The sequence below is a fragment of the Notechis scutatus genome, chromosome 4 (genome assembly GCF_049901735.1).
Source record: "Notechis scutatus isolate UNSWTSFEM ecotype Mainland chromosome 4, rNotScu1.2, whole genome shotgun sequence".
NCBI lineage: Eukaryota > Metazoa > Chordata > Lepidosauria > Squamata > Elapidae > Notechis > Notechis scutatus.
Window position 1 is genome coordinate 111,036,312 of NC_142012.1, and position 19,959 is coordinate 111,056,270.

Here is a 19,959-nt window from a genome sequence, read left to right on the forward strand (position 1 = left end):
TTCCTGTCTTTCCGCCTTCTTAGCAGCCTTTGAATCTGAAAAACCCTATTAATGTGAGTTCCTGATTTCTATAATGTTAAAAGTGTTCCCCTCTTCCAAGCCCCAAACCTGTTGTAGCAATACCTTAATTACTACAACAGGCTTAATTAACTTTCTATAACTCTTTCCAACACTGGTTTAACAGAGAACTGTTGGAAGCACAACTAAACATTTTAGCCTATGCCAAGTTCTCCCCTGCCCCCAATTTATGAGTTTGCCTTAAGGGACAGAATCTCAAGTTCTCCCTGGAAGAATATTTTAGTTCCAGCATTGTGTTTTTAAAATGCTGAAGACCCTCCGATGACGGTTCCAGATAATGAAATATGCACGGCATGTTGTAGTTAAAAAAAAACAACAAATATGTTGCCAATTATCATGGTTGAAACAGGATCTGAATTGTAGAGCTCCAATTTGCTTGGCATAATGTTTAAGGGACTTTGATTTGAAGAGAAGGGATTTCAGAGGAAGACGTGGCTGTGGCTTCAGAGGAACAAGTGGCTGCATCAAGTTACATGAGCTCGGCATATGTCATACCTACATGTTTGCAAATTCTTTTACTTATTGCGCCAAAGACAGACCCAGCTGGGAAAAATGATAACACATGGAATCCTTTAGTGAATGCTATACAGCAGTATGTGTATCAAAAAGCAAAGATTTACACGGGCTTAGTAGAAACTTGCTGTAGTACTAATGCAAACCAAACGTAGAAGAATTGATCCTTGAGGATCTTTACTATTTTAGGTCTCTTGCGATTTCAGGGTTTAGAATTTAAGGAGAGAGAGAGAGAGAGAGAGAGAGAGAGGGAAAGGAGGGAGAGGTAGGGAGTGAGAGAAGGAAAGAAAGAGAGAAGGAGGGAAGGGAGAGAGAAGGAGAGAGAGATAGGGAATGAGAGAAAGAGAGAGAAGGAGGGAAGGATAGAGAGAGATAAGGAGGGAGGGAAGAAGAGAAAGAGAAAAGGAGGGAAGGAGAGAGATAGGGAGAGAAGGAGAGAAAGAAGGAGCCTCTCACACCCAATTCAATTGCTGATATTTTAATATATAAAAATGTCCTTTCAAATAATGCCCCCATTGTTTGGTTGGTATGAAGCACCCTTCAACATTTCAAACCTCATTGTCTTTCTTGTACAAATCCCTGTAAATCTTCTACTTGCCTTTACTCATTTTCATTTGAAAAGCCTGTTTGGTTTGAATAGGCTGCAATAAGCAGCCCCAGTACTCTTTTGGAATGTCAATTAAAATGCAGATTTCTTTCTCTGATCCATAGAGGTCTTGGGAGACACCAGGCTGGTCCTGCTGGTGGAGGTGGGAAAGTGACTGAAAAGAATTTGGACAATGCAAAACCATTGAGGCTGCTGGGCTGTTTTCCCAAATAACCTTCCAGAATTAATGTTTAATAGTTGATCACTTTGAAGATTATAAGGCAGAAAGACAGAAGGGGGCCCTGGTCTCCCTTGGGAATCTGCTCCAGTGTGCCATCAATTGATTGCTACCCAGTTAATTGGTTATGGGGGCACTGATACATCAATGCACATATTTTATTGCATACTTAATGCCCAATAGGATAGACAGGCTGGCATATTGATTTAGACAACATACCGGCAACAAATTCCAACCACTCTGGGGACTGATAAACATCACACACATAACAATGGGATGGGATTAAAATGACTACTTTGGCTTCAATTTAATTACTGCCAATCTAGAACAAGTAGTACTTGTTTGCTTGTCTGTGTGTGTGTGTGTGTGTGTGTGTGCGTGTTTAAAGAAAGAAAGAAAAAAATGCAGAGCTTACAGCTTGAAGAAATCCTGTATGTCTCCCAACCCTGGGCTGTTTTTTCCCCTTCATTGCTTGTCACTTTGGAAGGACACTTTGGGCAGGTATGTGAGGAGGTGAAAATTGACTTGATGAGCGGGGTGGCAAGGTGAGCCATCAATCATGGGTGGCTTGACAACTCCGCCCAGTATACGGCTGAGAGGAGAATTGGAGTTCCCTTTCAGAGGGAAAAATAAACACCATGTGAGGCTTTTGCTCAGCCTGAGACTCCAAAAGGGATTATGCTATTGTAGTCAGGAAGCCAGAATTGTGAGGGCCAAAAAAGCATGCTGAGGCTGTATTCCAAACATTGAGATGGGGTCCGTAATGACTCAGAAAAGGCGGTCTCACTATAAGATCATTTCGTAGCAGTGCCAGCAAAGTGGGATGGATAAGTAGTTTGCTTTTGTTTTTTCACCTGTGTGCCTTCTTCAAGATAGGCCCATCTGCTTTAGGAGGTGAGGGTGGAGTTCCATAAATTGGGAGGGAGAATACTAATGTGTGTTAGAAGAAGAGTAATGTAGTTAAAACTGACTTTGGTATGAATTTAAGAAGGCATAATTGCTTCCAGTGCCTGGGAGAGCAAAAAGCTGCTTTCGTTAAGAGAAAAAGAATCATTGAAATTGGGTTCATCAGCCCTTGTCTTAGTTGATACTGGGTCTGCTAAGGGATGTTTTTAGAATCCATAGTTGGAAAGGACTGTTTAGACCAGGGGTGTCCAACCTTGGCAACTTTAAGACTTGTGGACTTCAACTCCCAGAATTCCTCAGCCAGCTTTGCTGGCTGAGGAATTCTGGGAGTTGAAGTCCACAAGTCTTAAAGTTGCCAAGGTTGGACACCCCTGGTTTAGACCAACAAGTCCTCACCCCGTGTTCTGGACAGCAATCCAAATCAAAGTATCCCCAACAGATGGCTCTCCAACCTTGTTTCAACAAATTGCTCTAATTGATAGGAGGTTTCTAGCATTCAAACAGAATCTGCTTATCTATAATTTAAATCCATTCTTCACTGTGTCTGCATGTATGTTAGGGAAAAGGTGTTGTCTTTCTTCTATATTTCCAGGAACTTGAAGAATGCTATTCTATTAGAGTTATTTCTTCCGTTTATACCAGACTCCATTTTTTCTGTTTTGACAAGTATTTAAGGCAGGTACCATATGCAGCCATTAATTACCCTTCCCTCTTCTCAAAGCTAAACATGCCTAATTCCTTCAGTACTTCTCTTTATAGGATATGGGTGCCTTGATTATTGCATTCTTTGTTCCTCATTGCATTCCCTGAATTTGTCCAAGTTCATTTCAAGCCCTTCAGTATGCCCAGAACTGGACAAAGTACTTAAGGTAAGGTCTGACCTATGCAAAGTAAACTCATCCACCTCTCAAGTTCTACAGAACATATAATATAGGACACTCATTTTTGCAACAACTGGCACTCTTGATTTCCACTCAATACCTTGTTTCTTCTTAGCAAGGTGATGCCAAAGATTGCAGGTGCTGGAAATGCTTAGAAGATTTTTACATAGAACTCGACTCTGCATGTCAATTGTTGTCTATAAGCAATATACAACTACAGAGGTTAAATTATTTCCTATATCCTTTTTTGTGGTACAATACGAGTTTCCTAAGTTTCTTTATGCTTAGAGAAACTTTATGACTGGACAGACTGATTCAGTCTCCCCAGGCTAGAAAGAAGACTTGAGTTCTAGTCCCAGCTTAGCCATGAGAGCCAGTTGGGTGACTTTGGGCCAGTCATTCTCTTTCAGCTCAACCACCTCACAGCATAGGAGGCGGAAAGAGTCTTAGGTATGTTCAACATTCTGAGTTATTTATAGCCATAACAAAGGATTGATATAAAATAAATAAATGAATAAATAAATAAGAAAAGTTCATGAAAAAAGAATCTTGTCCTATCTCTGTTTACTCAAGCATATTATTGGAAAAGATAACATGAAGAATGGAATGCTGGTACTGTTTCTGAATTATGATGTTCTACTTGCAGTATTCAGATCTACTTTAGACAATCAAGACTGAATGTTTTCCTTCCTTTGAGAATATAACATACTTTCCCCCCAATCAGGTACCTTTGCAATTAAAACTCTTATCATCTGTAGCCAAAGTAAATAAATGGGGTTTTTAGGCAACACCATTCAATATATTTGTGGACATCAAGTTGGGGAAGAGTTGAAAAACAACAACAACCTGATAATACAATTTTGACCAATGTGTGACAAACCTCAACAAGATTTTGTTTCTATTTCTTTGTTCTTTTTTCTATTCCCGTGTATGTAATTGATGAAAGCCCCATGATACTTGAATGCTTTCCTTTTGTGCCCAGAATTATTTTACAAGTGTGTCTCATTTGTAGTGTAAAAATTATTGAAAGAGAAAAAAGAAGCAAGATGAAAAAGAATTTAGTGAGTGAATGAATGAATGAACCTGAAAACCTGGAGAAAATACTTTAATATTCCTGGTAGCATTATGTGTATGTATATGTATATGTATATATATGGAATGCTGTTAATGAGAAGATGTTAATTGCAATGCAACTGAGAGGAAGATTATCTTGAAAGTCTATGGCCAAATAACTTAATGGCTAAGTAAAGATTTGATGTTGCTTTAGTCCAATATTAATTCTGTTTTCTGAGCCCATTATATGCATCACCTCAAATAATATTTATGATTGTCTTCTTGGTTAGACCAATACAAGTAGTCTTCGACTTACTACATTTTGTTTAGTGACCTCACTGAAAAAGTGACTTATGACCATTTTTCCACTTATGATTGTTGCAGCATCTCCACAGTCACATAATCAAAATTCAGACGCTTGGCAACTGGCTCATATTTATGACAGTTTCAGTGTCCTGGGTCATATGATCCCCCTTTGCAACCATCTGAACTGCAACAATTCACTTAACCACTGTGGCAGGAATGGTCGTAAAATGGGACAAAACTTATTTAACAAATGACTCACTTATCAACAGAAATGTTGGGCTCAATTGTGGTCATAAATGAAGGACTACCTGTATTTTGATTTCTATATGCAGGCAAGGACTGAGGTGTAAAGAAGTATCTAAGTTCAAACACTGAGTTCAAGGACGAAGGGTCACAATCAAGGGATTGAGTTTACCAGCTTTTTTGTCATCTGGTCTTTCTTCCATTCTGCTGGCATGGGAGTAGATTTAAACAGGGGTCTTCAAACTCGACAGCTTTAAGACTTGTGGACTTCAACTCCCAGAATTCCTCCTCCAGTCATGTTAGCTTAGGAATTCTGGGAGTTGAAGTCCACAAGTCTTAAAGCTGTCAAGTTTGAAGACCCTTGGGGTAGAACAATCCCTCTATACTTCTCCAGTCATCCTGACTCGCCATACTTAAATGGAAATAAAGACCTGCTAGGCAGGGACTTCATCCCTTGTATGGTCAGGGCAGCATCTACCTTGTTGAACAAGAATAGTTATAACATCATTGTGGCTAATCCTGAATTCCTGATTTCAGGACTACTCCTTGTATATACAAATGGACATTCCTGCCCACAAATCATGACCTCAAGAAACAGTCTGTCATGTAATAACTTGCTCCAGAGCAGAATCCTCAGATAATTTTGCAGAGAGTAATTGCCTGAAAGGACACTTTATTATATACTTCCAACCAAGTAAGGCCACCGGTCCCTGAACTGAGCATGGAGTTTCTCTATCTTTTATCTTGCAGTGTATGAAGGCATGCACCTTGATAAAGAGAGAATGCTCTAATTGATTCTTGGCCTCCAGCCAATCACAGAAGGGCTGTACAGTGCAAAAATAGAATGCAGTAATTTTGCAAAATGAAACATGATAAGCCTGTGCATGTCGACAATTATATTATTTGCTTAATACAAAATTCTTTTTTTTAAAAAAAAAAGATACTGTATTTTAAGCAACAATCAAAAATTGAAAAATTACTATGTCAGGAAAAAAAAAACCTTAGTAAAATCAGATCTCTTTCAGCTTGACTTTTGATGATTTAATGGATTTTGTTTCCTTTTTTTTGTTTTGGTGCAACAAATCCCTGCAGTTTTCTCGGCAAGTTTTCAGAAGTGGTTTGCCATTGCCTCATACCTAGGGCTGAGAAATAGTGAATGGCTGAAAGTCATCTCGTTGACTTCATGCCTAAAGTGGAATAAGAACAATCTTCTGGTTTCTAGCTAGTGCATAACCACAACATAAAGTAGATTTTTAATGAATATAAGTATAGAGATTTCTTGTTAAATACATAATTGGCTTGCCATTGTCTTATTTATTTACTCAAATAGCCTATAGGCTTGCATTTATTATTGGTCTTCCAGAGAGATGCTAAACAGGTCTAACTGTGGTTTGCCTTTTTACACAGCTAAGGTCTGCTAAGTGTTGCCATCTGGCCATCTGATTGGTTATCTAAAAGCACACAGAACTTTTAACATGTAGTGAAAGTACACATTCCACTTATTTCCCTTATCTAGGGACCATCTTCTAGCCCAGCAATCACTGCTAGTACTTTATATTGCTTGTTTCTGTTTAGTTATTTTCAGTCATGTTGGTATCTTCCAATCAAAAGAGTATGGATTGTGTAAAGTAAAATATGAACATAAAAGAAGCATCCCACTGACCAGTATATCATTTGCTCATTGCTTAAACGTAACAGAAATGGCTAAAAATTAATCGCAACAATAATCACCAAACAATAAACTGAATGCTTTTCCGTGCCTTCTTAAACACTATGGGTGAACACCTTTCCTTACTTTATTATCAAGTGTAACATATTTCCAGATTATTCAGACAGGAGCGTTCAAATTCTCCATAAAGACCTGAAAAAAATGAATAAACTGATAAGAATATAGAAGTGCCACGAGTGATTATGGATGTAATATATTTGTTAATATATTTCATTAATCTAGTAATTTGCAATCACTGAGAATAAAGGTCCTTGGTTCCAAAGATATCTGCATATAGGATATAGGATTGCTTTGTACCTCTAGAGCATATATTTTCAGATACTTTCAGTTAATATTGAAAATTGGAAGCACTAAGTACTATTATGGTGTTTACATTATTTCATAGGAAGATTACCTATATTTCCACTTTACAGAAACCAAGCATAAAAGTAATTTTAGTAGATTACAGTGTTTATAAACTGTATTATTGTAGGATGAAGATGGTTAACTCTTTAAACCAACATCCATAATTTCACCACAGATAGAAAGCTAGCATATCAGTAGAAAAGGCCAGGCTAAAGCGATTTATTAATTAAATTTTTATGTCACCCATCCCACTGATACAATGGTGTATTTGCTACCTATCTGTAGGGGAAGTTTTATTCCCCTTCCCCCAATATTTGTTGAATTTAATATTTCAATAAAATCTGTAAAGTTCTGTAGCATATGTTATTATGATGGCTTAACCTTGGCTCAGTGATTCATTATGGGAGATAGAATTTAAATTCAAATGTCCCAGGTTTGCCCTTGCCTTTATCAATATAATATGGTTTTTGACAATTGTAGCTATCTTTCTTAATTCAAAATTAGGCAGAAGTTTTATTATGTGTAATTTGCTGAAATTTTTGATGGACTGAGGACCTTTGGGAAGAGAAGACTATCTTAGTCAATACTACCATAAATTGATACTTCTTGAATTACTGTATTTATTGCTCTGTTTTGCTCTTGCTACATATATTTCTATCTCATTTCATGACTTCAAACAAAATTAGGACAGTAGTTGCTTAAGCTGATGATGATTAAAGATACATATTGGGATACATATTTATAAGAATGTAATGTTGTCATTTGGTGACGATCTTAGCTCACATTTTCTCCTTTTCTCTTTAGGATAATTGGTAGAAGCTGGGCATAAAAAGACATTTACCAACGCTTAAGTGCTGCTTTCAGCCCATGTTTGTTTAGAAGAGGTCAGATGGGATTAAAGTCCACATGGAGTTATGGAAGACAACCACAGACTGGCACTGAGAAAATGTTCAGTTGGGATTCATATTGCCGTATCTGCCTGGTGATGATCACCATGGCTGGATTTTCCTTGGCTCGGCCATCAGACAGTCTAGTTGGTGAAGAGACTACATCAGAACCTGGAGGTAAGTCTACTTTTCTGTTTTCTTTTGAACATGATCAGGCATAGGACATTCAGATCATACAGAAGTAGCTATATATCTCCAGCTCCCAAGGTGATGTTTTTCAAAGACGATCAGTTATGGAAAAGTTAACTATGAATGAAGCCGAATATATGTGTCCAAGGATAATACTGCAGAGTCCAATCTGAGTTGGTCACCGGGACCAGAGGTTTTGTCTTCCAAGCTTTTAGATTCACACTGGAGCCCATCTTCAGGAAATTTCTCTCTGGCAGAATGGAGGGGCTCCAGTCCAAAAACTTGAAAGACAAAACCTCTGGTTCCAGTGAATGACCCAGATTGGATCCTTCTATTTTTGCTGAAATGTGTCATCATCATTGTTAGTTAATTTTGAGGAAATGAACTGTGACTATATCTATACCTATATATACCTCTTTGAGTTTCACCAGTATGATTAGGGATCCAAGACAGGAGATATACAGAAGAATAATTCAAATGAACGTTAACGGTAGATGTAATGCCCGGGACTAATATTTGTGACAATTCTTCATGCTGGCACTTTCAAACCTGCAGATACTTCTACCTTAAGAAACCTTGATAACTTTTTGGTTAAGGAGATTTGAATTAGTAATAATTATTACTAATTCAAATCTTTAATTATTACTTTTATCTCCTTATCTACTGTTTGTTTTGTCTAACCTAAATAAGTCTTTTTTTAACTGATGATTAATTTTAAATTATGTGATCGATCACATTTATAAATTATTTTCTAAGGAATTCATTCTAAAACAAAGCATTTGTCATGTCTTTCAAAAAGCAAGAAAGATTTCTCAACTGTAATAATCATGCATGTTGGATTCTGTCCAGTATTTTACAATATGCTTAGCTTATATATAATTTTCTAACAATAATATTAAATTTTGCATATTAAAAAATTCTTATTTGGAAGAGAGGGAAGTCCTATTTATTTTGGTTTACCTTTTCTCCAAATTAATGTGTTTAGTTTAATAAAAGGGAACCCATGATTCAAAATGGTTATAAATTCTATTTTACCACTATTGATGCTGAATATTACTAAAGAAGATTTTTTTCCACAGAATATCTTTGCCATTTTCACAATAGTTGAGGATTTCTTTGTTGACTTAGCCTTCTTTTAAACCCCTTATTCTGTTTGTCTAAGGCCCAGAAAATGCAGTGGGAGGAACTTTGTGGTGAGAAAAATTTATACCCCAAGAAAAAGGCATACAAAGATCCTCATGTAGAATGGTTTATAACTATTGAGGTTTTCATTTGAACATTCTGTGGACTACTGTTACTTGTTTCCCTTGGACATAAAATAGCTGCTATGTTGCACAGTCTTCAGCTAAGAACAAAACCAGACTGATGGGGCCACATTTGGCCCATGGAAAATGATCTTTCTGCTGGCTTTCTAGCAAGTTTTTCTTATTCCTTCAAAGCCACAGAAAAAGCCTGTGGTGCACATGCCCACAAAGTTCTGCTGAAATCTAAACAAAATCTCCAGGCTTGGGCCTGCCAAAAAAATATGGATGACTGACAATACTTGATATTGTTGTAATATTTTCTACGAAGAAAGATTTTTATGGCCTTAATAATTCCAAACTCACATTTTGACAATTGTTCTGTTTTCTTGTGTTCCCCAAACTGTAGTATTTATGGAATGTTAAGATGATGTTTTTGATTATAGTGTATTTATTGAATGCACATATGTTTTTATTATTCTGTGTATAATCAATGCTCCTACACCTCCAAATCTTCTGAGCCTCTCAGGGGATCGGTGCATTTTTAATATAGATGTTATCTTGTAGTACAATGAGCTAACACATTTATATTAACTGACCTGTTAAACAATCTTGTCAGGGTAATGTTTATGAAATGTGTCTTTTCCCAGATGTTTTATGCAGAAGGTGAGGCCTCTGCATATCATAACATTTCTTGGCTCTTCCCCCCCCCCCACTTCTTTTTTGCTCAGTTTGTTAGAATACAAGTATGATTGGAGCTTTTTCTCCTCATATATAAAATTAGGCTTCCTTGACATTAAGAATTACATAATTTTCATAGTCGTTTAAGTGCTTTTCTAGAAAAATATATACTATAGTATAGAAATTATGCACTACCCCAATAAAACCAGTGTCTTTTTGTTGACTTTTTATGAGAGTGAAGGTTTACTATGTTTTTATGTCATTTGCCTTGTAGTGGTTTACAAATGTAAGATGATATTATCAGGTGAATCTCATAGTTGCTCGCATGGAGATTATTGCAAATCTCCACATCTTGAGGTAGAGCTGTTTTTCCAATGAAGGTTTGGACTTTTGTATCCAAAGCCTGTGCTTTTCCATTTAGCCACAGCTCTTCCTCAGGGTTGTTTCCTGCTTCCTGCAATCTGGCAGCCTTCAGAATCCTCATTCATTTCTTCACGTTTACTGTTCCTAGCATTTAATACTGCTGTGTATATGTTTCCTTATATATATCAGCTATATATCACAGTGGGAAAAATAGTGAAACTTACATGAATTAATGTAGCAAAAGGTGTGTAGAATTATTCTGATGTCCTTTGGAAAAGGATAAAAATCTATGCCAGACATCTAATTGAGAAGTTTTATGATTGGATTGAAAACAATAATATCCTGTCTGAAGAACAGACTAGAAGATCTACTAGGACCAAGTGATAATCCCACAACTCCTGCTAATTGTAATATACCTTTGGATCCAATTGGATCTTTAGGCAGCTTTTGTGGATTTCAAATCTGCATTTGACTCCATATTGAGAGAATTATTTTGGAACGAATTGCTATCTACCAACATAGATACAGAATTACTTTTACTAATCTTCTTGGTAACAATACAAACCTGAAGGTAACATGTGATCCCCAAGGGTAGCTAACCAACTCAAATTTTAACAGCATGAGGAGTAAAGCAAAGCTGTATCCCTGCTCTATTACTCCTTTCCACTCCTAAACTCTGTTACACATCATCTCAATGAAGGTAATTTTTACCCACCAAAATTAGTTTATAGAGGCTTTTTAGTCCTCCTATATGCTGACAACATGCTTATTATGTCATGAACTGTGACAAAGATGCAAAGAGAATTTGCTTTGCTTAATATTGTGAATTAAAAAAAGAAATACTGATAAATTACCCCCAAATCCTCCAAGTTCTGACCTTTAACAAAGGATCTAATATTTATCATCAGTATAGCAATGGCAATAATATTTAATAGGTCAAATGCTTTAATTACTTGGAGTTACTTTTCATTTTTTGGTATGGAGGGACCTACACTTGGCTCATATTATAAGTTGTTCAGAAGAGTGAAACAGGTGTATTGTTCTTTTATCTCATTAAAGGTGTCCATTATATTTCGGTTGCACTAAAATGTTTTGAGGCAAAAGCTGTGGCACAACTATTATATGGGATTCACTACCATAACCGCACCCAAAAGGGTACTGTCTCAAGTTCTTAAGATCATGCAAGTTCCTAGATGTGTATTTAATTCAGTATTAAAACTAGAGAAAGGAATTACAAGGATAGAAGTCAGGATCCGTATGGTTATTTTTAATTATTGGCTAAGATTATTCCTTAATCCAGCAGCTTGACATTCCTCATTAACAGAAATAGCTTCCAATTTACCTGGAAAATATCCATTACAAATAGAAAAACTGGCAACCTTGGCTTTTCTAATGAAGCAATACACAAGATGGAATATGGCCAAGCCAAAAAAAATTGCTGAAGGAAAAGATTCTTGATACAGCATGGCAACGTTGCTTTAGCACCAAGGCTACATAGGCCTTGGAGACTGACTTTTATCACCAAAGGTACATCCCTATGAAGTCACTATTACCCATCATGTAGCACAGCCTCGTGCTACAAGAGCAAGACAAGACAATATTGATCCACAACGCTATATTTCATTATATGTCTGTGGACATTCTCAGTCATTCAGGTCATGGTTGTCACAAAGGTGCTTTTTCAAAAGGCAACTCGACCTTGTTTTCCTTTGAAGACATTTCAGTTCTCATCCAAGAAGCTTCTTCATGTCTGATTTCTTTTGTTGATTCCTTCAAAACTCTTCCTCCCCTCCTTTCTTCCTCTCTGACTTATTTTTGATTGCCATCTTTAACATACCTTTTGTGCGTGTTTGTGCATACACATACATTACACACACTTTTTATTTATTTAAAACATTTATATACCCACCCATCTTCTAACCAACTCCTAAGTATGTATGTATGCCTACATACGCATATTGATCAAAGACCTTGTTTGTTTGTTTATTTTATTACATTTATTTATTTTATTTATTAAACTTATATGTGCCCATCTCACCTAGAGATGACCAGTGGTGGGATTAAAATGTTTTTGCCACCGGTTCAGTGGGCGTGGCTTGGTGGGTGCGCTTTGTGTGCGTGCACATTTTGCGTGCATGCGCGCACCAAACGTGCACTTTGTGCAAGTGCAGAAGCGTTTGTGCAGGCACAGAGGTATTCTAATTTACCTCCTGCAAGCCTGCACAATCCTGGTCGCTTCAGCAGCTGCCACGCGGCGCTACTCTGTGCCGCGCAAAGCAGCTGCGCTTCAAATTCAGCGGATAAAGGTGAGTATGGAAGCCCAGGTGGGCAGGTGCCAGCAGAGCAGTGGAGAGAACTGGTTTGGTCTCTGCTGCTTATGGCTCCTACCGGCTCTCCAGAACCGAGCAGAACCGGTCGAATACCACCACTGGAGATGACCCATCTAGGCAGTGTACAACCAATAAACCTTAATACAGATGTACCTACCAATCTTTGGGAGGAGAACAGTCTTAAGTATGGTTGGAGAAGCCACTCTTTCTGCATGCACCTGAGCATAAATCAATTATATGTTCTGGCTTCTTTCTGCCACTGTGAGGCCTAGCATCCAGCTAGCCAGTACTCTCTCTAACTCTAGCTCAATCTCTAGTTCCATATCTACAAATACATTTCCAAATGTGTGTGTCCAGGTTTTTTTTTTTTTTTTTGGGGGGGGGAGGCATATAGTTCTTCATATTCTTGATTGTATAGCATTATTTATTCATGAACTGTTCCTATGCATCCTTGCCACCTTTAAAGCAGAATGCATGATATTATAAAATACGACTAACTATTTTAGCAAATAAGAGAACCATTTGTTGGCATCAGAGTAGGATTATACTATTAATGTGATTTCAGGAAAGATTTATCTTCTGTTCAGAGAGTGTGTTTTCAAAGTACATTGCCTCTGGAGTAGATAGTGCCAAATTGAGATCTTACAAACATATGGAGTTACTGAGAAAACATCTGCTTCTTTTCCTGGGGCAGAACTTATATTTGCATATAGAAAACCATTTGAGATTGGGACAATGAAGAATTACTGGAGGAGAAAAAAAGTGAATGTGTGCAATGGGATAATAAGAATGTTTATGTGGCAGATGTGATGGAGTTATTGGGGGAGAGGCAATGATAATGGCATTTTGTAGAAGAGAGCTTGTTTTATTACACACACACACACACACACACACACACACGCATGCACGCACGCACACATATCAAATGAAGCACATACACAGGTGGAGTCAAGCCCCATAGCCCAATGTTTTATTACTTAATACATTATACTGTATGCATGTAGACATATGCATACATGGTTCTATTTTAATATACATAATGCTGCTCTTTTATTATTGCCATTTGGGGTTTTTAATGTAATAACCTGATGAAAAAAATATATTTATATGCTGGGGAAACTGAAAGACCTTTCAGCATTTCTTAAACCATATATTTGTGTAAGATTGCAGTTTCAGACTCAGTATTATTATAAAGCAGCTAATTTATTAAAAGAATTAATGGTGAAATCTGGTGATTAATCCAAGGATGCATGGGTTCATGCCAGAAGAAATAGAATTTTACAGAAGATTGAATTTGAATAGTCACAGTATTGTAATTCTCCTAAGATTATATTGGAATTGCATGCACTTTTATCTAATAAACAGTTATACCCATTTAGCATCATTATATCTTTCTTATTTTTTTACTTACTATTTATTGCATATATTAGAGTTCATTCAACTCCCAAAGCTCTGAAAGTTTTATACTAATCAGTGGTTTGAAACATTGTATAACTACAAGAGAGTCAAAAACAATATGAGCAATAAACAATATCAAAAGCTCTGTGATCAAAACAAACTCAAAAAACCCATATTGTAAAAATATGGGTTAACAATTAATATATAACTGTTAATACAACACATAATTTAGTTAGTGAGTGTTTAAGAGGTTAAATAAACTAACTCATTTTGGAATTGTACTTGAATTGTAAATTCAAAATACAATAAGTGAAATTGAATGTTTAGTATTTGCTATTCTAAACAAACCTATTACAATCACGGAAAAGCTCCTGTGAACTTCACTTATGCCAGGATTTTTAAAATAGAATTTTAACTTAAAGTCAATTAAGAAAAGTGCAAATATACCCAAGATTAAAAGAATTGCAAGCACTCTTTTCAGCTTGAGTTTAAACACATCTCTAGAGTTCTGAGAAAACTTGGGAGATTAGAATATGTGGCTAAATATATATTTTCATTCAGGAATGATTTATAGAATCTAATCAATTCACTAAAATTGCAGATATTGTGGTATATCAAACCCATCACGGCTAAAGATACTCTGGGAGAATTTGAATCACCTTATCCATTCTGTGTTTGCTTGTCTTCTGTCTTTCTTTGTTTGCATAGATTAGACATTGATGGAATCTTGTTTTAAGAGCAGCCCTCGGGCACTGCTAGCATGCACCTGATCAATCATGTTTGCACTCTGGTCCATGTTTGTTGGGAGCATGCCACTGCATTGTGTAGAGTTGAGTGTGTTGCTAGGTGTAGTCCACATACCCTTCATCACAGATTGCTCATTGTTCAAGAGCGTTCTGTGGGTAGCACAAATAATTGCCGAGACTGGTTATATGTAGTTTACAAATTCCCAGTTGTAACTTTTATTTTATTTCCTGTTGATTTGATTAGTATACCAATAATCATATTTTTCTTTTAAATTACATACTTAATCAGTTTAATCTATTTTCCCCCAATAGTCAACTTGCCAGACAACTTTGTGCAGATGATAAAGCAAAATATGTTATGCAAATAACTTGTCAGAATTTTCCCGGATGTTGTAACTAAATGCGTGTTACATTCATATTTTGTGGATTGGAAAATAAGTAGAAATAATTTTATGTCATTAATTCATTTGATACAATGTTACACTATGATGTCTAACAAGTTACTTGTAGCTGAACTGTAGAGGAAGAATGTAGCAAGTACATCATGGTAAGTATTAGGTTTTCTCAGCTCAAGGTGTAGATGGCAAGACCCTAATATTGATTCTTTCCTACTGTAAAATACAAAATATTCTAGTTCTTTAGTTCAACATAAGATATTGTACTAAATATTATTATTGGACAATATTGGGGTGCATTGAAGAGTTGGAGTCAGCAGTTAAAGAGTTGGAAAGCTCAGAAGCCAGGTTCGAGCCCCAACTGCTGCATGATGGTGTAAGCTCCCATTATTTGCCAGTTCCTCTCCACTCCTGCATGCAGTTTGAAAGCATGAAAATGTGAGTAGATAAATAAGTACCACTTTGGTGGGCTGGTAACAGCGTTCTGTACAGTTTGGCATATAGACACGCTATCCACATGACCATGGACATGTCTTCAGACAAGCTGGCTCCCTCAACTAAGAAACGGAGATGAGCACTGCCCTAGAGTTGAACATGAACATGGCTGGACAGGATAAACCTTTACCTTTATTATATTAGTAATTTCTATAACTTTTCCTACTCAGTTCTGAGTTCCAGTATTTTCTAAAACGATTAAAGCAGTTGAACAAGCATTCAGAAGGCTTAGGATCAAATATTTACTCAATTGGGTATCAGTCACTATTCTCAAATCAAGCACTCATAATGTTATTCTGGAAGATAAAAAGTGAAAAGTTCTCCATATATATATATATATATATATGTGTGTGTGTGTGTGTGTGTGTGTGTGTGTGTGTGTGATATGTGGGTGTGTAAATTTAATAAATTAGAAAACAAATAAAATAACAAGTTATTCTCAATAAAATCCAGTCAGAGTTCTACCCCCTCTTCTTACTATTGTAGTTTGTCATCCTGTATATTTTTCTTGTATTTTATACTTTTGATATATACAGACATATTTTAAATAGAAAGTTGGCTAGCATCGCCATTGAACTTAGGCCTAATATTGCTGTCTAGGGATAGAATAGAGGCCAGAGATTCCAGTTCTTTGTTTCTCTTTTGCGGGAAGCATTAGTCTTTCTGAACCCACATTTTAAATTTTATAATTTTTGGTATTAGATGCGATCACTGTTGATCAGATTACAGAGGCTAAATTTTGATTTTTGGCAGGTTTATGATTAGGAAAATTGCCTTTTAGTGTCTTTTTTTTCTTAATGAAATCTTAGCTACAGTTATATGTATGTATGTATATATGTATATACACACACATGTGTATACACACACACATACACACACACACACACACAAAGTATGTATGTGTGTAAACCAGCGCTGTCTGATGACAATTCCATGGTCATGTGGTTGGCATGACTAAACGCCAAAGATGTATGTATGTATAAATTATTTCATCACTATTGTCTAGCAGTGTTATGTGCCTTGTGACTTGGGAAGAGTGTCTTAAATTTGAGCCACATTCTTGCCATTCAGAGAATACTAATGAAGTTAAACCTTAATGATGGCAGGTTTTACTGAGGTCCCAGGTTGAAAGGCAGCTGAGTTGAACTGAATAATTAGTTTGTACATATAGTTGATAAATAGCAAGCTCACTGATGACCTTTTCTCACCCATGTTGTCTGTAAGGAAACCTGCTGAGCTAGTTAATTTGGTCTCTGGCATTTAGCTTCCTTTTCTCTTTACCGCTGATGTTCAGGCTAACTATCCCTTGGTTTTTAAATAATACAAACACTATTTTGAATTCTTTCATTTTGTTAAAATGTCATTTAAAATCCACTCCCCCTGGGACACCTTAAGCACTTAGCTTTAGATTGAGTATTGACTAATTTCAAAGAAGTAATAGGTTTATGTACTCTGAACCAAAGCACCCAAAAGTTAATTGGCCATAATCCAGCATGTCTTGTTTTATTATGAATGCTCTAGAAGTGAATATAGGCAAAGAGTGGATCTGAATTGTTATACTGAAGAACTGAAACCAATTAACCATCGGGCTTTAAAAGTAAATATTTTGAAAGATCTTTTTTTTTCCTGAAGAGATTGAAGATACTAAATTACCGGATTTTGAGGACTCAGTTGTGTACTCCTCAAACCCTGTTACAATGGGAAGCATCTGTCTCTCTTTTTCCATTTTTCACTTCCTTTTTTTAGTTGCTAAGTTTCAATGATGATTACAGGAAATTAATTTCATTGCACCTTAGTATTCTGAAGGAAATGTTAGCTGACCGTCAGGGAGAATTTTGCTAATGGGAAAATTATTGAGTGATAGCTTCTCATTGAAGCTTTTGTGGATGCTACACATTTTTCCAGCATTACTATCAAACCTTTTCTTCATTTAGATCAGGAGTGTCAAACTCTCACAGTGATGTCACATGACCTCCCCCTTCACTAACCTGGGCGTGGGTATGGCCAGCACTTGATGCATCTGGCCTGTGGGCTGTGAGTTTGGCAGCCCTGATTTAGATCCCTTGCTATCTGTAAAATCAATCTTTTTTTAAATAGAACTATCAGTTTTATTTTTCTTGTATTTATGTTTTTTGCTTTTTAAATTATACAATGTCAGACTGTTTCCCCCACCCAATCAATACTGCTTTTAAAATTTGTTTATCATAGGCCAACTAATGAATCTAACGTTGTGAGGCAGCATATAAATATAATTGAAGAACGAATTCTGGATATAATTTCCTTTGATTTTTTTTTGTTTATAATTCAGCGATAGATGAATGTGGGGTATACTGAAGTCCCAGATTTCTATCCAGACATCTCTAGGCATGGTAAAAAATAGAACCTAACTGAAAGCCAATAACATCACCCAGTTCTATATTTCACTTTCTCAGTTTTGGGTGCTTGTAGTGAGATCACTGAATTTGGGACTCCTTTATATTGGGAAATTCCTATTTCTTATATTTAAACTTATGTTTATTTTAATTCTATTGTAAGCTTTTGACAAAATAAATAAATAAATAAAAATAAAATAAATTTTGGGAACTAATGGTAAGGTAAGTGTATTTAACCTAGTAGAAATTTTATTTTTGACTCCTCTCCTTTTCATCTAGTTATCATTGATATGGTAGGTTTGAAAGCATGTGTCTGAAAAATATAGCTTGCAGGGCTTGCTAGTAGAATTGTTAGACCATCCTTCTCATTTTATCCTTTGGTCATTTCAGATAGGTTTCTTAATTCCCAATGTCATTGCACTGGGTAAAGCAGTGGTATAAAACAGGGAGATTTTTTGGTTCTTTTGTTAGGGAAATATATATACTTTGTAATAAGAAAGCATGATTTCTACGTTTCCTAACATGATCTGTGTTTTCTGAAAGACGCAAATAAAAATAAGTAAAAAGTAGCCAACTTGAAGATTATCTGCATGGATGGATATTTAAAATGAATGTTCCTTGGTGCTCTCTGAGCTTAGATGATGTTACCTAGTTTGGGTAATATCAGATGATGTTACCTAGTTTTGGATAATAAACATCAGCAAGAAAACAGCCAAGCTCAGAGAACACCAAGGACCACACATTTCAACCCTGAGCTACACATATTTTCCTTTATTGATATTCAAAATTCTGTTCATAGAGACAACAGATATGTCTAACTGTACAAATGTGCATTTTATTCCATGTGGTCCTTATATCTTATTGACTCATAATTCTTCATTCTTCGCAGCAGTTGGTAATAAACTGTGGTGATACCACAATGATGGCATTTGCATAATGACACCATTATACATATACCCTAATTACATATTTGTGTCATCGGATGCAAGTATATATATTATATTATAGCATTTAAAATATGACATCATTACATGTGTCCTCATTTGCCTCATTGATCCCGTAGGATTGTCATGAGTTTTTATGTTTTCCTATAGATTAATCATGAAAATGTGGTGGCCTATGGTGAAGATGCTAACCTCCCACTCGAAAGGTCGAGAGTTCAATCCTAGATAGCCGCACATATTTCTCTTGTAAGGTGCACACACAAAAAATATCTGCTGTGAACTCCTCATTACGGTCATAAAAAGAGATATTTTTAAAATCAGGAAAATGAATTATTATTTTTTTAAATAAAATTGTTTATTGAAGTTTGGAAATGTGGTGTTAGCTTTCAGTAATGATTTGCAGGTAAATTTAAGCTACAGATACTGAAAATATGCTTTCCACGAAAATTCTAGCAAGACAATGCTTTAAGAGAAGCTGTAGCAAATCCAAAACTTAGCAAGAGAGAATTAAAGTAGTACAATAATGTGTGCATTATTACAATATTTTCTAGACATTGGTTTTCCAAGTTTGCTAAAAACCATTTTAATTTCCTTCCATTTTTAATTTTTCATTTAACTTCAAAAATGTTAAATATTTTATTCGGAAATGCTTTTTGCAAAGAAATTACTTGTGCAATTTATATATTGCTAATAGAATAGAATATCCAGGAAACTGTTGTTTTGAAAATGTTAAAAGATTGTAGGCAATTTTTCTTTCTGATCTTGAAACAATGCCATGATACTATTTCTGTGATTATTGGAAAGCATCCAACTTGTCCCAAAGCCAATTAATTAAAATACTTCCTTGTACTTACATTGATGTATTGAACAACATTTCAGAAAAGTACAATAAAGGCCATGGTTCTGTATTCACATACTTGGGAATAGCAACATTAAACTTAAAGGAACTTCTGTCTGAGTAAATTAGCATTGAGCGTCACTGTTCAAGGATACACACATACGTATAAACACCCACAAATACAGGTTACATTCCTTTAACA

General features: G+C 36.0%; 1 protein-coding gene across 31 annotated transcripts in view; it reads left to right on the top strand.

Moving 5' to 3' along the window:
- FGFR2 (fibroblast growth factor receptor 2) overlaps nucleotides 1-19,959 on the top strand; it is a 157,569-nt gene that overhangs the window by 47,975 nt on the left and 89,635 nt on the right. For all 31 annotated transcript variants that reach the window (XM_087964427.1, XM_087964414.1, XM_026669517.2 and 28 more), the window contains exon 2: nucleotides 7,683-7,942. In XM_087964427.1, the coding sequence (XP_087820553.1) occupies nucleotides 7,768-7,942 (175 nt within the window). In that variant the 5' untranslated portion in view covers nucleotides 7,683-7,767. The remainder of the gene's footprint in view (nucleotides 1-7,682; nucleotides 7,943-19,959) is intronic.